Source organism: Silurus meridionalis, chromosome 12, assembly GCF_014805685.1.
Source record: "Silurus meridionalis isolate SWU-2019-XX chromosome 12, ASM1480568v1, whole genome shotgun sequence".
In the NCBI taxonomy this organism is placed as follows: domain Eukaryota; kingdom Metazoa; phylum Chordata; class Actinopteri; order Siluriformes; family Siluridae; genus Silurus; species Silurus meridionalis.
Window position 1 is genome coordinate 21003193 of NC_060895.1, and position 15923 is coordinate 21019115.

At 37.0% G+C, this 15923-nt stretch overlaps 1 protein-coding gene across 1 annotated transcript in view; it reads right to left on the reverse strand.

Annotated features, from left to right (window-relative positions):
* frem2b (FRAS1 related extracellular matrix 2b) overlaps positions 1–15923 on the reverse strand; it is a 135098-nt gene that overhangs the window by 70486 nt on the left and 48689 nt on the right. Inside the window, 1 exon segment of the mRNA XM_046862953.1 lies at positions 5498–5644. Within this exon segment, the coding sequence (XP_046718909.1) occupies positions 5498–5644 (147 nt within the window).

A 15923-nucleotide genomic window follows, 5' to 3' on the forward strand; every position in this document is an offset into this window, starting at 1 on the left:
TTGTGATCTCCTGAGCTCCTCGGTGATAAACCGGTCGGCAGAACAAAAGCGATAACCAACGAAGGCTCGTTAGCTAAGAACAGTAACCGCATTATATATATATATATATATATATATATATATATATATATATATATATATATAAATAAAAATCAATCTACAAAAATTCTACAAAAATTGGTCACAAATTTAAAAAATAAAAGCATCAACACTATGGAGACAGACACGTTTCCTGAGAGTCACATATATCTGAGTATATATAGAGTCACAAAATACAGATTAACATGGCAGAGGTAGAGCTGCATCTTCCTGCAGCCTTTTGTTTGACTGCAAAGGCCTGTTTCTGAAAGGGCGCTAAAGGTCAAAAGACACTAAAGTAAATTTATGGTTTGCTGTCTTTCTGAACTACAGAAATAAAAGCAAACCAATACTTATCAAGAGGTTAAAGGCCTTATCAAGTAGAGTTTGACAAAAAAAGTCAAGTTTATTTCTATTGCGCTTTTCACAACGGACATTGTCTTAATGCAGCTTTACAGAATTTAAGAATGAAAGTGAATGATGTGTGCTTATCCCTGATGAGCAGCCTGAGGCGACTGTGGGAAGGAAAAACTCCCTTTGATGTTAAGAGGAAGAAACCAGACTCAAAATAGAAGCCCACCCTCATTTGGGTGATATCAAGAGTGTGATTATTAAAAAAGTACTACTGTTCTTGCAACTCTGTCTCGATTTCGTCTCAGTAAACATCAGCTCTGAGGAAAACGAACGTCCGCGATAAATTGTTGCATCAAAGAACTGTGACATCCACTGGAGAAAGGAAGTTAATCAAAATGATCTCTGAAGTCTAATGCTGAGCTTCTGGCCAAACCGGCACTACACAAAATGAGATTGCTGTATTTGAATGCGACTGTCCTCACGGGTTTGGTGGACATGGACGACTGACAAAGGCTTCATCGCGCCAGCTGGATCATGGCAGGGGGTGCCAAGCTTTCTCTGACAGCTGGCAAGACCGTGCACAGCATGGACACTGTGGTAATTAAACCAGTTTCCTAGTCTACAGTAATGGTCACTTGCAAAAAATTTTTTAAATAAAATAAAATAAAAAAACAACAAGCAAGTAAACAACTAGAATTTATGATTAATTAATAGCATATAGATGATACGGGTCTTTCTGTTTGAAGTTAATTCAAAAAGACAGAACGTGGGCAGAAACGAGGGCTGCTAGAGAGATATAACATTTAGGAGGCGGACTGTTATGCCGTTGCGCAAACAAAAAATTTGGACAAAAAAAAAAAAAAACGAAGAACCTATACTTTGAAGAAAAGGGAAAAATGCTTTGATATGGAAAAACAGACACGGGAGAGAGGATGAGTCCTGCCTCTATCTGCCCACACACGTGCCTGGATAAAAGTAAATTAGTTCAACACGGCTTGGAAAAAAGTCCGTCTTCTGTTTGAAAGAAAGAGGAAATGACTGCTTTCAAATTATATCTTCTTCACAGCAGGTGAACAGCAGGAGAACTTCAGAGAGGTAAGCAGCAGGTCGATGCAGGTTCTAGAAAAAATATATATATATATCCTGGCCTTTTAGTGGAGGAGTGAATTATCAGCAGGTAAATCTAACCTCAGTAGAACAAGTCAAGGTCTACCTACATAATCGCTGATGATTCAGGCTTGCTTCAAGAACTTCAAGAATCAGGTGTTATTGTCTCACAGTGGCGTACAAAGAGCCAGCTCTCCATGACCACTCAAATTTAAATTTAATGAGACACTCACTCAAACTTTATATATATATAAATAAACATGTTTTTCTTTGACCAAATTTTTCGGAGGTCAATACCTTTACTTTCAGACTCTTTCAAATTTCACTGATAAAACATCACAACTCATTAGACAAAAACTGAAACAAGTCCTATTTTTATCACTACGTAGTAAACTGCTTTTAAAATCACAAGTGCAAAGACCTACCGAGAAGTGCAAAACTGAAAACAAATAAACGCTAAAAAAAATTTAACAAATCCGAGGAAAAATAAAAAGAACAATTGTTTTCGAGTTTGTTCATTTGTTTTATGATTTGTACTTCTTGGCCACCATAGAAGTGAGTTATGCTATTAAACAGAGTAAGTGGTGACTAGTTTACTGATTAGAAGGTCACTTTACTACTATAAAGCTGCCACTAGTGGGCCCTTAACCCTATCTGCTCCAAGAGCAATGCATCATGGGAGACCATGAACTAAGATGCCAGTTCCTAACAAGCACAGAAAAGAATATCACTGTACTTTACCTGTGCATGAAAGTGGTAAACTGGATTATTCCAGTCTGTACTACTAATAAAAGGCCAAAAATCTAACTTGATTGAGCGACACAACTATTAAAATAAATTTCGCATTGTACCAAACATTAAAATTTAAAAGGTTGCCATGGTTCCTCGAATTTATGATTTTAATAATATCCAAAACTGAATAAATGACTTTGTAATCTACACTTTTAACTATTTTTTTAGACAACTTTATTGATCCCACAGTGAAATTGTTATTTCTATACATATCCTAGCAATGTTAGTAAGCTGGGGTCAAAGATGATACAGCACAAATTCTAAAGGGCCTTGCTCAAGGGCCCAAGCATGACACCAGGGCTTAAACCCCAAACCTTCCTAACGGTAACCCAGAACAGTAACCACTGAGCTACCACCTCCCATTGCAGCGTTCTTTCTAAAGATCTGGTTCAGTGCTCAGTATTGTTTTTTGTACAATAGAGTTCAATGCCTAATATAGCTATTCAGTGACCTCTAATGACTGACATGAAGCTGGTCCTTACTTTTTCAAGGTTTTCCGAATAGCACTCAGATTGTGGCAGATAAGTTTGTGAGGGTGGTGTAGGACATGCACAAGGACAGTGTGACAGCAGTAAAGTGAGCAGTAGGAACAACAGACAGGTTCAAGGTGGAGGTTGGATTGCATCAAGGATAGGCTCCGAGCCCTTTTCCTTGTTTTCAGTAATGATAGACAGAAGACGGATGAGGTCAGACAGGAGTCTCCGTGGACTATGCTGTTTGCGGATGATATTGTGATTTGTGGTGAGAGTGGGGAGCAGGTTGAGAAGAGCCTGGAGAGGTGGAGGTATGCGCTGGAGAGAAGGGGAATGAAAGACAGTAAAAGCAAGACAGGGGACATGTGTGTGAATTAGAAAGAGGGCAGTGGAGGGGTGAAGTTGCAGGGAGAAGAGGTGGAGAAGGTGGAGGGGTTCAGGTACCTGGGTTCAACAGTGCACAGGAATAGAGAGTGTGTTCGAGAAGTGAAGAAAAGAGTGTAGGCAGAGTGGATTGGGTGGAGAAGAGTGATGGTAGAGAGGAGTGATTTGTGATAGAAAAGTATCTGCAAGAGTGTAAAGGAAAGTTTTTAAGAAAGTTTCCTTCAATTGTGGGGAGGATGGACAGGATTTGAAATGAGTTAATTAGAGGGACCGAGCATGTAGGACATTTCAGAGTCTAGGTGAGAGGCGAGATTGGTGGTGGAGATGGTTTAACCATGTGCAGAGGAGGAACCTGCAGAGAATGGTAGGTAGGAGACAGCAGGAGGAAAAGAAGGCGGTCAAGGAGGATTTATAGATACGGTAAGGGAAGCAGCCGAAGAAAGACAATAAATGGCATGGCGAGCCAAATCAAAAGGTCACCACGGGCCAACTTTGGCCTGCAGGCTCTAATCTGGACATTTCTGTTCCACATACAACTTTCACAGAGTAAAAATCCATAAGTGTGCCAATGGTGCTCAGTGAAGTCTTTGAATTTCTGAACAGCTCCAAACAAGCACAAATGCAAAATCTGAGCAGTGGCATCAGCAGCAGGAGCTTGTCAGGGCAAAACTGACAAGCATAAGCTGCACTCTAAACCCCATAAGATACATCTAATGAGGAAAGTTGTTTTTATTCGGTGATCCTCAATAAGACACTCTTTTCCAGAGGGAATCTGAGTGTTCAAGTTCCTGTTCGTTTTAACCAGACTTTGTCTTCCTCCGTGCTAGAACCTTGGGTTATTAGCATCGCCTACCCAGGGGACACACTGCTTTGCACTTTCTTTCATTTACAGTTTCAACTCACATCTCTTTATTATAGACTCTGGAAGAGAACTCCAGATATATTAAAAAAAAGAAAAGTTGTTTGTGCCTTTTAAGTAAAGCAAACGAGGGGGAGATATTAAATCTCGTGTTAGCCCTGCTGATGCCAGATGGTAGAAAATGTGAAACACTCTGGTTTCCACTTAACAGAGTCACTAAATGCATCTAATTACACATTTTTCATGGAAAACACCACATATGCATTATACTATCTTTTATATTAATAGAATTAGTATAGAATGGGCTGAATGGCTCAATAATGATGCTATTTCCGCTTAGCAACTGCCATCTTTTTTTGTTTAAAGCAAATATTTTCCTCTTGCTAACATTGCATGGCACTTTAAAAATCACACAATTTACATTTGGAATGAATGGAACAGGAAATGGGGTTTATTAACGGCTAAATCTTGCCATCTGTTCCCAATAAATAAAACAAATCTTCACAATCTTCTTGGCTTGACAATGGAAAGAAATGACATTTAAAGCCCAGAATTGTTTGGGGTATCATTTTGCAAGAACTTTTCAAAGTTCATCAATCATAGAGGTTTCTAGTGAAGCCCCCAATAGGAAGCTAAGCCTGAGAAACCATAGGCTACGGACCAACAGTAGTACAAAAAAGCTTAGAAACTGGATAAGCACATAAAAACCATTTCAGGTTTTCAAGTCAGAGACCTTTGATTGAAAAAAAGCCATTCCCAATAGATGGAAAAAAAATCTGTAGAGCTCTATGGACTGTCCTCCTGAGGAAACTCTCAAAGGTTTCAAAGAGAAAATCGCAACTATCCACACTTTCAATGAAGACCACCCTGTTGTATAGAAATAATCCACAACTGGGTGGTGTGGTACGTTTCAACATACAGCAAAGGATCATTTCCATATAACGGCATTCCTCGAAGTGCTCATAACCAAAACGTTTGACAGTAATATTTCATGTATTAATCAACGACATGAAATGTTTTAATCTTTAGAGTTAATTTTGCCCAAAAGACAAGCTAGTTACCAGTTACATGCTTCCTATTGGAAATAATTAGACTAAAGTATAAATTAGTACTACTAAAAAAGCACTCACACTGGAGACTCTGTCCATAAATGTTACATAAACACCTCATAAGGCAAAAAAAAAACAAAAACTACATAATCAGCATGTTTTTCTTCGTTAAAATCATGCTAAAGGTTCAAATTCTGAGAAACATCCAGCATACTAAACATACAGGTCAGATTTACAGCAAATTAACGATTCGAGACTCATAATGCATCCTGACAAATGATTACAATGAGGTACAGTATATTTAATTCCTTATGATGCAATATACCAGTTTATTAAGGTGCTCATAGGTAATTAAAAAAGCCATTGAACAATTTAAACAAAGGTCATAAAAGTTTACTTACTGACGAATGACGTCTCGCCGAGGTAACCCCTCCGCCGCAAGACTACCTCTAAGAACTTAGCCTCCTCATCCACCACGTAATACTCCTTCTCCAGCGAGATCCAAGCCCAGGTCAGTCTGAACTGCTGGTTCTTTAACTTGTTCCCTCCTGCACATAACCACAGAGATACTTCATTTCATGCTGAAACTATTTCAAACACTCAATCAGGAAGTGACACTTCTCGCCTACCAAAAACAGGCCCTCAGGCGTGTTGCAATTAGAGCAAAGGCCTGTGATGAACCAGTCATTATAGAAGTTGACAACCAGCAGAAAAAATAAATGACATTTTCGGGTAACACTGTTCTTATAATCTCATACGCGGTCCTGATAAAATGTTCCCTGGCAAAGCCGAGCGTCTAATATTATGCATGTAGCGACATTTTTTTGATGATGGCCCAAAAGCCGCCGCGCAACGTTTCAGATAAGTTTAGAATGAATCGACTTTTTCTTTGAAGTATGCCGAATGTATTCCACTTTAAAAACAAGTTACCGCTGGCTGTCATTTTATATTGATATAGACATTTGATTTGGTCCAGCACTGATTGGGTGTCATCTCTCGTCGCTAACTCAGTTCTCACGCCTATTTACTACTTTAATGGAAAAAAAAAAAAGGTTTGTACACTTTTAATCTGCATTTCACTACTTTATTATTTCTGTTTTATATGTGAATCAACAACTGAGCTGAATGCTGTAAGATATTTTTGCTAATTACTATCTGCATATAGGCATGGATACACTAAAAATACACATATGTACTGTTTAAACTTGTTTAAACTTATTTAATCCCTATTTTAAAGAAATACTCAGAAAAACACAGCCGTATAAAATTTGTAATTGTTTTTTTGTTGTTGGTTTTCTAATTTTTCCATGTAGAATTGAAATTTCAAGGCATTTAGGAAGGGGAGAAAAAACCCAACAAAAACCACCTTGCTGGAGTATTGATGATAATCACTGCAAAATCATGACATAACAAAATTAAAATAAACATTAGAAATGATCAGCATTAGTAAATGCAGTTTTTTAGGATTTGGTATATTACAAACAGAAAATACATGCATTTTGCCAAGCAGTATTTATGATCCCAAGTTACCACTATAAGTCTGTTCTGTAATGTTGCCAGCTTCTAGGTATACACAAGGTCCCTACTCTACAATTTCCTCTTGTGTACCACTTTATTTAGTTTCATAATTATAAGCTCTCATCGTACAGCACGCGAGTTTGCAAGTTGTTCCCGAGATAGAAATGTGCTTTAGCAAAGAACTTAGCATACACTAGATTGCCAAAAGTTTGCAGAAACCTGGTCATAAATATGGTATATGCTTTTCAAACATTACATTCCACATTCAGTCCCAATTCGTTCTCATAATTTCCTCCATTCTTCAGGGAAGATGTTCCACAAGATTTTCGAGTTTGATTGTGGAAATTTGTGTCTTGGGATACAGTCAGTTTTTATCCCAAAGGTGTTCAGTAGTGTTTAGATCAGAGCCACTGGAGATCTTCATGGAGCTTTCATTGTGCACTAAGGCATTGCCATGCTGGAACAGGTTTGGGTTTCCAAATGAATGCAAAATTTAATACCGTATTTAAAGAAGTCCTGTACAATTTCACATACGTTTTTTATCCTTATATTCCATTTCTTTTTGATGGACAGTCGTATAAAAACATTTCACCGCATGTCGTATTGCGTGCCTCCTGCTTTGTGCTAACAGTTTGGAGAAGAACCACATATGGCAGGAAAGTTTAGGTGTCTCATTACTTTGGTCCATATAGTGTATATAAAAGTCTGGAAGTGTTCGTTCTCTGGTAAGCCTTTGTAAATGTTTGTTTCTTTCAGGTTACTGGAGACTGTATTACTGTATTATAAGGCCAAACACAGCATGCACATTAAGTTTGAGAACAGTTTGAGATTCCCCAAACACAAAATTAATCTCAACTGAATTGGAAAGCATTAAAATCCCTGAAATACTCAGAAAATAATTCTATTACCCCATGTGAAACTAATCCGATCCGAACAGGGCTTTAGCCAATGAACAATTCCGCTCGTGAATGAAAGCGGGAATGAGCCACTTGATCGAGCTGGCCAGTTTGAGGAAAGAGAGATAGCGAAGGGGGAAAAAGGAACAGAGATTGGTGGACACTAAATGAGAGTCTCTTCTGGATACATTTTTCCAGGCGATCAGTGGACCGTGGACTGCGAGTTTGGCAGCACTACACAGGCACTAACCTTTGAGCATATCCACCCTCCCAAATATCCTCCCCTCGGTTGTCATGCTCGGTAAACCAGTCACGTCTCACTATGCCCATTTCCCTTTCATGAAAAGGGCGAGGCACAGACGTTCGCCTTGCCGTGTCTGGGTGTTTTAATGCTAGTGTCTGTGTGCTCGCATAAATACCGGCTGATAGCACCTGTTCATGGCTGTTTTATGTGGTCGGATCGACTCCCTACTGGGGATTCACTTTGAAAGGGCTGCTCATGACACATGGGCTACGTGTTGACAAATGCCTATGGTGTGGAGACAGGCTTGGCTACATGCAGTAAAAATACAACCGAAAAGTATGTGCTGAGTGAAATGCAACATCTTAAGCAAGAGAGGTATCGCCTCAAGTTGATGTCCTTTTCACTCGACAGTTTTGTGAGAGCCTCGTGACCGAGGTGATCAAACGAGAGCTCATAACATAAAAATAAATAAATAAAATGCTCCCCCACCCACCGTCAACAGAAAGAAACTGTTCCCGCTAAAAGGTTTCGAGATAGGAATGGGAAACTACCTGGCTTAACTTTGAAGTCTGCGGTTTGCAAAAAAATTGCTTTGGTCAACAGACTTTTGATGAAAGAGAACTCCCACAATTCAAATGTTTGCCCCCAACTTACAGTACATTGGTTGCTGTCAGAATGCCAAGGAAATTAGTTTAAAAAGCATTTGTTTGACGGACGTCTGGGAAATCCTGTTGAATGTCACCGTGCCTGAATTCTGGCACGCAGCCAAAAATGACAAAATAATTCATATTTGAAGGGTTTTTTTTTTTTCCTGCTTGTAACATATTTTGTCCTTTAAGGAAACAATTACACGTCACCAAAATGACATTTTAAATTTACTTTCTGATCTTGCGTAGGTCATGTTCCAGCAAATAATGTTGTGTAAAAAGGGAGGAAAAAAAAAAAAAAGGTTCTGCCTTTAAAATGTAGCTGCACGCAAGATTAATGATGTTTTTGCCGATTTTTTGGTGCCTCGGGTACAATCGCACATCGTAACAAATACTCTTTTTTGTAACAAAGAAAGAAATTTGTAAATGGTGTTCATGCATTGTAGTGGGGACTGAGAGGGAAAAAATTTAAATAAAAAATTACTACATCATTTTAGTCATTTGATGTAATCATCTGATTTGTGCAACTCAAAACAAACAAGATAACGATTGTGTACTGATTGACTCAAATTATATAGTAATTTTTTTTTTTTTGGGGGGGGTCATGTCTCCAGCTCTGCGAACCATGTTTCAAATTTATAATAACTCCAGATGATTCTTCTTAAAGGGGAAAAGGAGAGGTAAGGAGATTGGAACGAGGGAAAGAGTTTTAGGGAGATGTTTCTATTCTATTCCATACCCCTTAACCACAGCAGCGTGTGTCCACAAACTAGCGAATTGATTCCAATACAAACTGCAGAAGGACTCTTTTGGCTTGTGGTTGCATTTAAGAGAACGAGATGAAATTAGATGGTCCACAAACAAACATGGATAGTTTTAGTCATTTGACATGTGACTTGTTGAACTCAAACATGATAATGATTGTTGTACTGATTACTGATGAATTCAGCTTGAAATCGCTGTTAAAGATTAATGTCACTTTATTCAACCTTTCAAAATGCATTTCTTTTAAAAAAAGGATGACACTTTCACACAAATGCATCCACTGAATGAAATGAAACAGGCCAGAGCTTCTTACAAATAAACCCAAATATTAGAAAGCCTGACATTTCAAGCATATTTTCATATTTCATATTTGGTCCAAACTGTTACAACAAAGTTAGAGGCTCACAATTGCAAAATTATTTCTGTAGATGCAGTAGCATAAAATGATCACTTAACTTGAACTCTGATAGGCAAACCTGTTCCAGCACAACAATGCAACTGTGGGGAAAAAAGCCAGCTCTGTCAAGATATGCTTTACATGAGATGACGTGGAAGATCTTGAGTGGTCTTCTCTAAAGTGACCCTACTGATCACCTTTGGGTTGAAATTAAACACTGACTGCACCCCAGGCCTCCTCACCTCACCTACATCAGTACCTGATTTAACTAAAACCCTTGCAAAATATCCACACGCCAACATCTACTGGAACATCTTCCCAGAAGAGTGGGGGATATTAGAAGAGCAAACTGGGCTTAAATATGGAATGTGTAACTAATCTTAGGTGTCCACACAGTCAGTATTTACATATGTGCAGAACAGTGTGTGTAAACGTTTTAGATGTTTCAATCTGGATTAAAGTGGACAAAGCAAGAATACCTCTAAAAGGTCTTAGTTCATCACAGCACAACAAAAAGGATTCGGAAAAATTAGAGCATCTGGATATACAGAACAAACACTCTGTTCATAGAGACTATTTACTGCAAGGTTTCATGTTCAAGTCAAACCGGGACTTTTAAATGTATAAAATAAAAACAAATTTAAAGGAGTGTAAACTGCATTTCTTTTTCTACATACTTCCCCTGCTACATTTATACACTCATCCCAGCTATTAGCTAACGTCTGGAAAGATTCGGCATAGAAAGATTTGTCGGTACGCCTGAACCATACTAATACGTCCTGCTTAACGGGATCATCGCTGAAGGATGTACAACCATCACTGAAATGTTTACACTATTCAAACGTCTTACGACTGAGCGTCTCATCACTGTACTGTGCTTGACGTCTTCTGAAGATATCCCTGGGTTTCACGCCTTTGTTACAAGAAAATTCGCATGGCCCGCGACATTTACGCCACCTATCAGTAATAGGAAACAATAGCCACTTACTACCGTGTGTAGTACCACCATGCTAGCATCCATTTTTATACATTAAAATCCTGATTTGACTTGGAAGCCCCTAGTATTATGACAAAACAGAGGACATGGCACCGGACAGCAAAAATAGCAGAACAGAGCAGTAGCTACAGTCAATTCATTTTATAATCTGCCATAAACACATTTTTTGTTAGGATTATTTTATACAGTGTGACTAGTAATAACCATAAATGACTACCAGAATCACACAGTGTAACAGCAGCTTATAATTATTTCATGCTGAATGTCACAAATTGAACAAGATGTTTGATCACGTACAAGAACATGTGGCATATTGTATGTACACAAGCCTAATCGATTTCTTTTGTAATCAGATACTAGCTGTGAGGTATATTTACTATATTCCTAATTGGATCATTATTGAAACATCATTGACATTAAAATGTGAAAGTCAGTCGCTCAGAAAAATGGATCAACTACGGAAGTCCTTAAAAACCATTCATACGATTGTTTTTTCTCTCGTTTTCTTGTGATCGTGACAAACATTTTCTGGAGATCACGACAGTTTTCTCATGATTGACAGAACAGGCCATTTTCTCGTTATCAGGACGTGTTTTTTTGTGATATTGACAGAAAAAAACTATAAATCAACAATTATCGTGAAAAAAATCTCACGCCCTGTGAATGTTTCTGTCAAAGTCGAGCCAAAAGTCAAGGTTCTGGTGTATATCATGGCGCATACGTTGGCTACTGAAATCTCGATCATAAAATAACTCATTACCTGCAGCAAATATGGACTTTATCTGGACTTTAGTGAGAGAGAAAAGTGTCTCAGAGTCAAACCTGACAGAAAAACAGGTGAGCCTATTGTTAAGATTTTTGATTAACATGAGGTTTGCTATTTCCTTTTATGCTTTTATGGTTATTTAAATAAGTTGAAGTGAGTCGCTGCTGCCTCTAGAACATGCTCTTTCTTTTTGGTGAGAACGAGAAAACAACTTTTGTTAAGGCGCGAAAATTAAGCGTGATCGCGTTAAAAACAAGAAGAAAAACAAAAAAAAGATCTTAATGCATGGTCTCTGAGGACTTCCGAGATCAACAGATGAAGGGCAAAAATTGTAGAAACCCGTAGTCTTGTGTATTGTAGAAACCTGTTGTCATATTTCGACATCTGACCTTGCTGTGACCTCAAATCTTTCCGGTTTAATTCAATAAAAATCAAATTAGTTCCTCTGCGTATTACAACGACTCCATATAATCATACAAACATCATTCCTCGGGATATCGTCCTAACAAGAATCGCAAACTATTTAAAAAAAAATTGACTTAGAAAATGTATGGCTGAGCAACCTGATCAGAGAAAGCAGTGTGGGAGTCATTAAATCCTCTGAGGAAAATTTCCAAAATTACCCTGAGATGACATTACCCTGACATTACGCTCCATGAGGAAATTCCACATGAACACAATTAAGTAGGAACGCATTCAATGAAGTGAAAATATGCATTGTGCTTAAAAAAGAAAGTAGTTTAGACTGTAACAAATGTTTTCAAGGGTCTTCCTTTGAGGTAATAGGAGCTAGACATATCAAAAGCAAGAAAGTTGCATGCAAAAGTTTTTCCTGAGATCTCTACCTGTCTATGGATGACTGGTCCAAACTGGGTGGAAGTACGAGTATATGAATCCCCGGTTAAATATCAAAGGTGCCAAAATTTATATAATAAAAAGGTGCTTTATGTTTGTCGCATGTACTTTACAGCACAGTGAAATTCTTTCTCCACATTACCAAGCGAACGTAGGAAGTTGGGGTCAGCCATTATACAGTAGCATTGGAGCACAGAGGGTTAAGGGCCTTGCTCAAGGGCCCCAAGAGCATCAGCTTGGTAAAATATCGACCTTCTGATCATTAACTCAGTTCCTTAACCACTGAGCTACCACCACCACCACCACCAAAATCATTACTTGGGTGCTATGCTATAGATGTTAAGCAGTACATTCATATTTACGGCTTTTGGCAGGAGCTCCAAATCCAAAAGGGATTACCATAGAGGGTTAAGGGCTTTACTCAAGAGGAGGCCCTCTAAAATTTAAACCTTAGCCACCACAAAGAGACACATCTTGCGGTATTTGGTTTAAGAGAGAAATACTATATGTACGTGCTTTTATTGTTTTTAAGATTTATAACCACTCTCTGTGTTACCTAAATGAGGATGGGTTCCACTTTTGAGTCTGGTTCCTCTCAAGGTTTCTTTACCATCTAAGGGAGATTTTTCTTGCCACAGTCGCCCCACACTTGCTCATCTGTGATTAATACATATTTAGATTTCTGTTCTATAATTTGTATATTTCATAAAGCAGATTGGATACAATGTCCATTGTGAAAAGCTCTTTAGAAAGAAACGTGAATTGAATTCATGGAACTCACAGAAAAAACGAAAAAGGAACGACATGTTCATACTTCATATAAGAGTATAGAGTATAGTTGTCACCGAGTAGCAGTTTGGAGGGTACACGAGTGCAAGCATGTGACCTCTAAATCAGGACAGGGCCTAGATAATCTCCTTATAAAGGCAAAGTCTGCTATATGCCTGTGGATGTGGTTGGATAAACTCATGATGGCTGGGCATCTGAGAGGCTTCACTATCTCTAAAAGCTCTCAAGTATTTATGAGCCACATGAAGGAAACAAAGTTCACCTTAAAGTACACACAGCTTCGTTAAACTGCGAAAGACCATTTATAGGCGTGTCTCATTCCTATAATCTAAACATTGATTGGACAGCAGGGTGAAATGTACACAGAGCTTTGAAGCAGGACTGCATGGCCTTCATCTAAGATATCAGCTTCAACAATGCCAGCACTTCCATCATCACTTTACCTGCACTGTTCTACAGGTTTACATCACTAATGATGGGCCCAGATATTGTTTCACTTTAGCTGTGAATTTCTCAGAGAGGACGAGGTTTTGTTCTCAACTCTGGATATTTAATGCATTATTAATCACAAACATATATCAATATATGTTTATACATATAATACATTAATATATTAATATGTATTTAATGTATATCAATGCTTTATATAGCAAGTTAATACATTTAAAATCCTGCTACTACTGCATTTCTACATTCAAATGAATTGTTCAATCTGAATCATCATTTTTTTTTTTTTTAACATATATTTTCAATTATATAATGATAAATGGTTAAAAGGTGTAATGTGTTGCTGTTTAATTTCCAATTAGACAAGTTTGTAACAGTTCTCCTTAGAGCAGCTGTAAACTGTCGCTTCCAGCTATTGCTTTTTTTTTTTTATGATAAAAGCACAACTCACAAGATTACTAAGAACCAGAGAAACACGAATTGCTCTGCCATTAAACTTTTTTATGGTGGAAAACCTACCAACTTTTTTAAAGTACTGATATTAGAGACTCCCATAAATATAATCTTACAGAAAACTTCATAGTATCAAATATAACTACAAATTATTAAGTTCTTAGTGCTACTAGAGAACCAGTTTCGTATATGATTTGAAATAGAACATTTATAGAATATTAAATTAACCTTATAATCCAATCAGATTTAAGAATTCGAAAGTGCTGTGGTTCAACAAGCTTTAAACCAGAGGTTTATATTAATACATTTGGAATATTTTAATGTTCATATGGTAACTAATTCACAGCACAAAGTAAAAAAAAAAAAAATCTATATATATATATATATATATATATATATATATATATATATATATATATATATATATATATATATATATATATCTCTGGAGTGATGTTAACCTGTAGAACAGTGCATGTAAAGTGTATATATATATATATATATATATAGTACAGACCAAAAGTTTGGACACACCTTCTCATTCAAAGAGTTTTCTTTATTTTCATGACTATGAAAATTGTAGAGTAACACTGAAGGCATCAAGGGCTATTTGACCAAGAAGGATAGTGATGGGGTGCTGCACCAGATGACCTGGCCTCCACAGTCACGGACCTGAACCCAATCGAGATGGTTTAGGGGTGAGCTGGACCGCAGAGTGAAGGCAAAGGGCCAACAAGTGCCAAGCATCTCGGGAACTCCTTCAAGACTGTTGGAAGACCATTTCAGGTGACTACCTCTTGAAGCTCATCAAGAGAATGCCAAGAGTGTGCAAAGCAGTAATCAAAGCAAAAGGTGGCTACTTTGAAGAACCTAGAATATGACATTTTCAGTTGTTTCACACTTTTTGTTATGTATATAATTCCATATATAATTCCACGTGTTAATTCATAGTTTTGATGCCTTCAGTGTGAATCTACAATTTTCATAGTCATGAAAATAAAGAAAACTCTTTGAATGAGAAGGTGTGTCCAAACTTTTGGTCTGTACTGTATATATATATATATATATATATATATATATATATATATATATATATATATATATATATATATATATATATATATCCCTATTTTTGCATGTTTGTCACACTCTATTGTTTCAGATCAAACTAATGTAAATATTAGTAAAATATAACACAAGCGAACACAACATGCAGTTCTTAAATGAAGGTTTTCATTATTGAGGGGAAACAAAATCCAAAACTACATGGCCCTGTGTGAAAAAGTGTTTGCGCCTTAAATCTAATAACTGGTTGGGTCACCCCCAGCAGCAACAACTGCAATCAAGCGTTTGTGATAACTTGCAGTGAGTCTGTTACAGTGCTGTGGAGGGATTTTGGTCACTCATCTATGCAGAATTGTTGTAATTCAGCCACATCAGAGGGTTTTCGAGCATAAACTGACTTTTTTCAAGGTCATGCCACAACATCTCGATAGGATTTAGGTCAGGACTTTGACTTTTCACACCACTGTATATATATATATATATATATATATATATATATATATATATATATATATATATATATATATAAAATCAAATCAAATTTTAATCAAATAAAATAACCAAATAAAACTGTATATGAACACACACACACACAAATAATATATATATATATATATATATATATATATATATATATATATATATATATATATATTTTTTTGTGTGTGTGTGTGTGTGTGTATATATATATATATATATATATATATATATATATATATATATATATATATATATATATATATATATATCTCGCGTTCACGTTCAATGCATAATGTTTGATAATTAATTAAAGTTATCATTAATAAATTGCGATGTAATCAGAGTATGTAATAATAAATCACCGCCAGACACGCAGTAATGGAAAAGTAAGCAAAGAGAATAAGTCACACCTTGAACAGCATACAACAGTGTTTTACTTATTCCTTGTATCACATTTATAATTTAGCTCTATATTAACCTGCAGAGGGATTGAGGGGGAAATCACTAA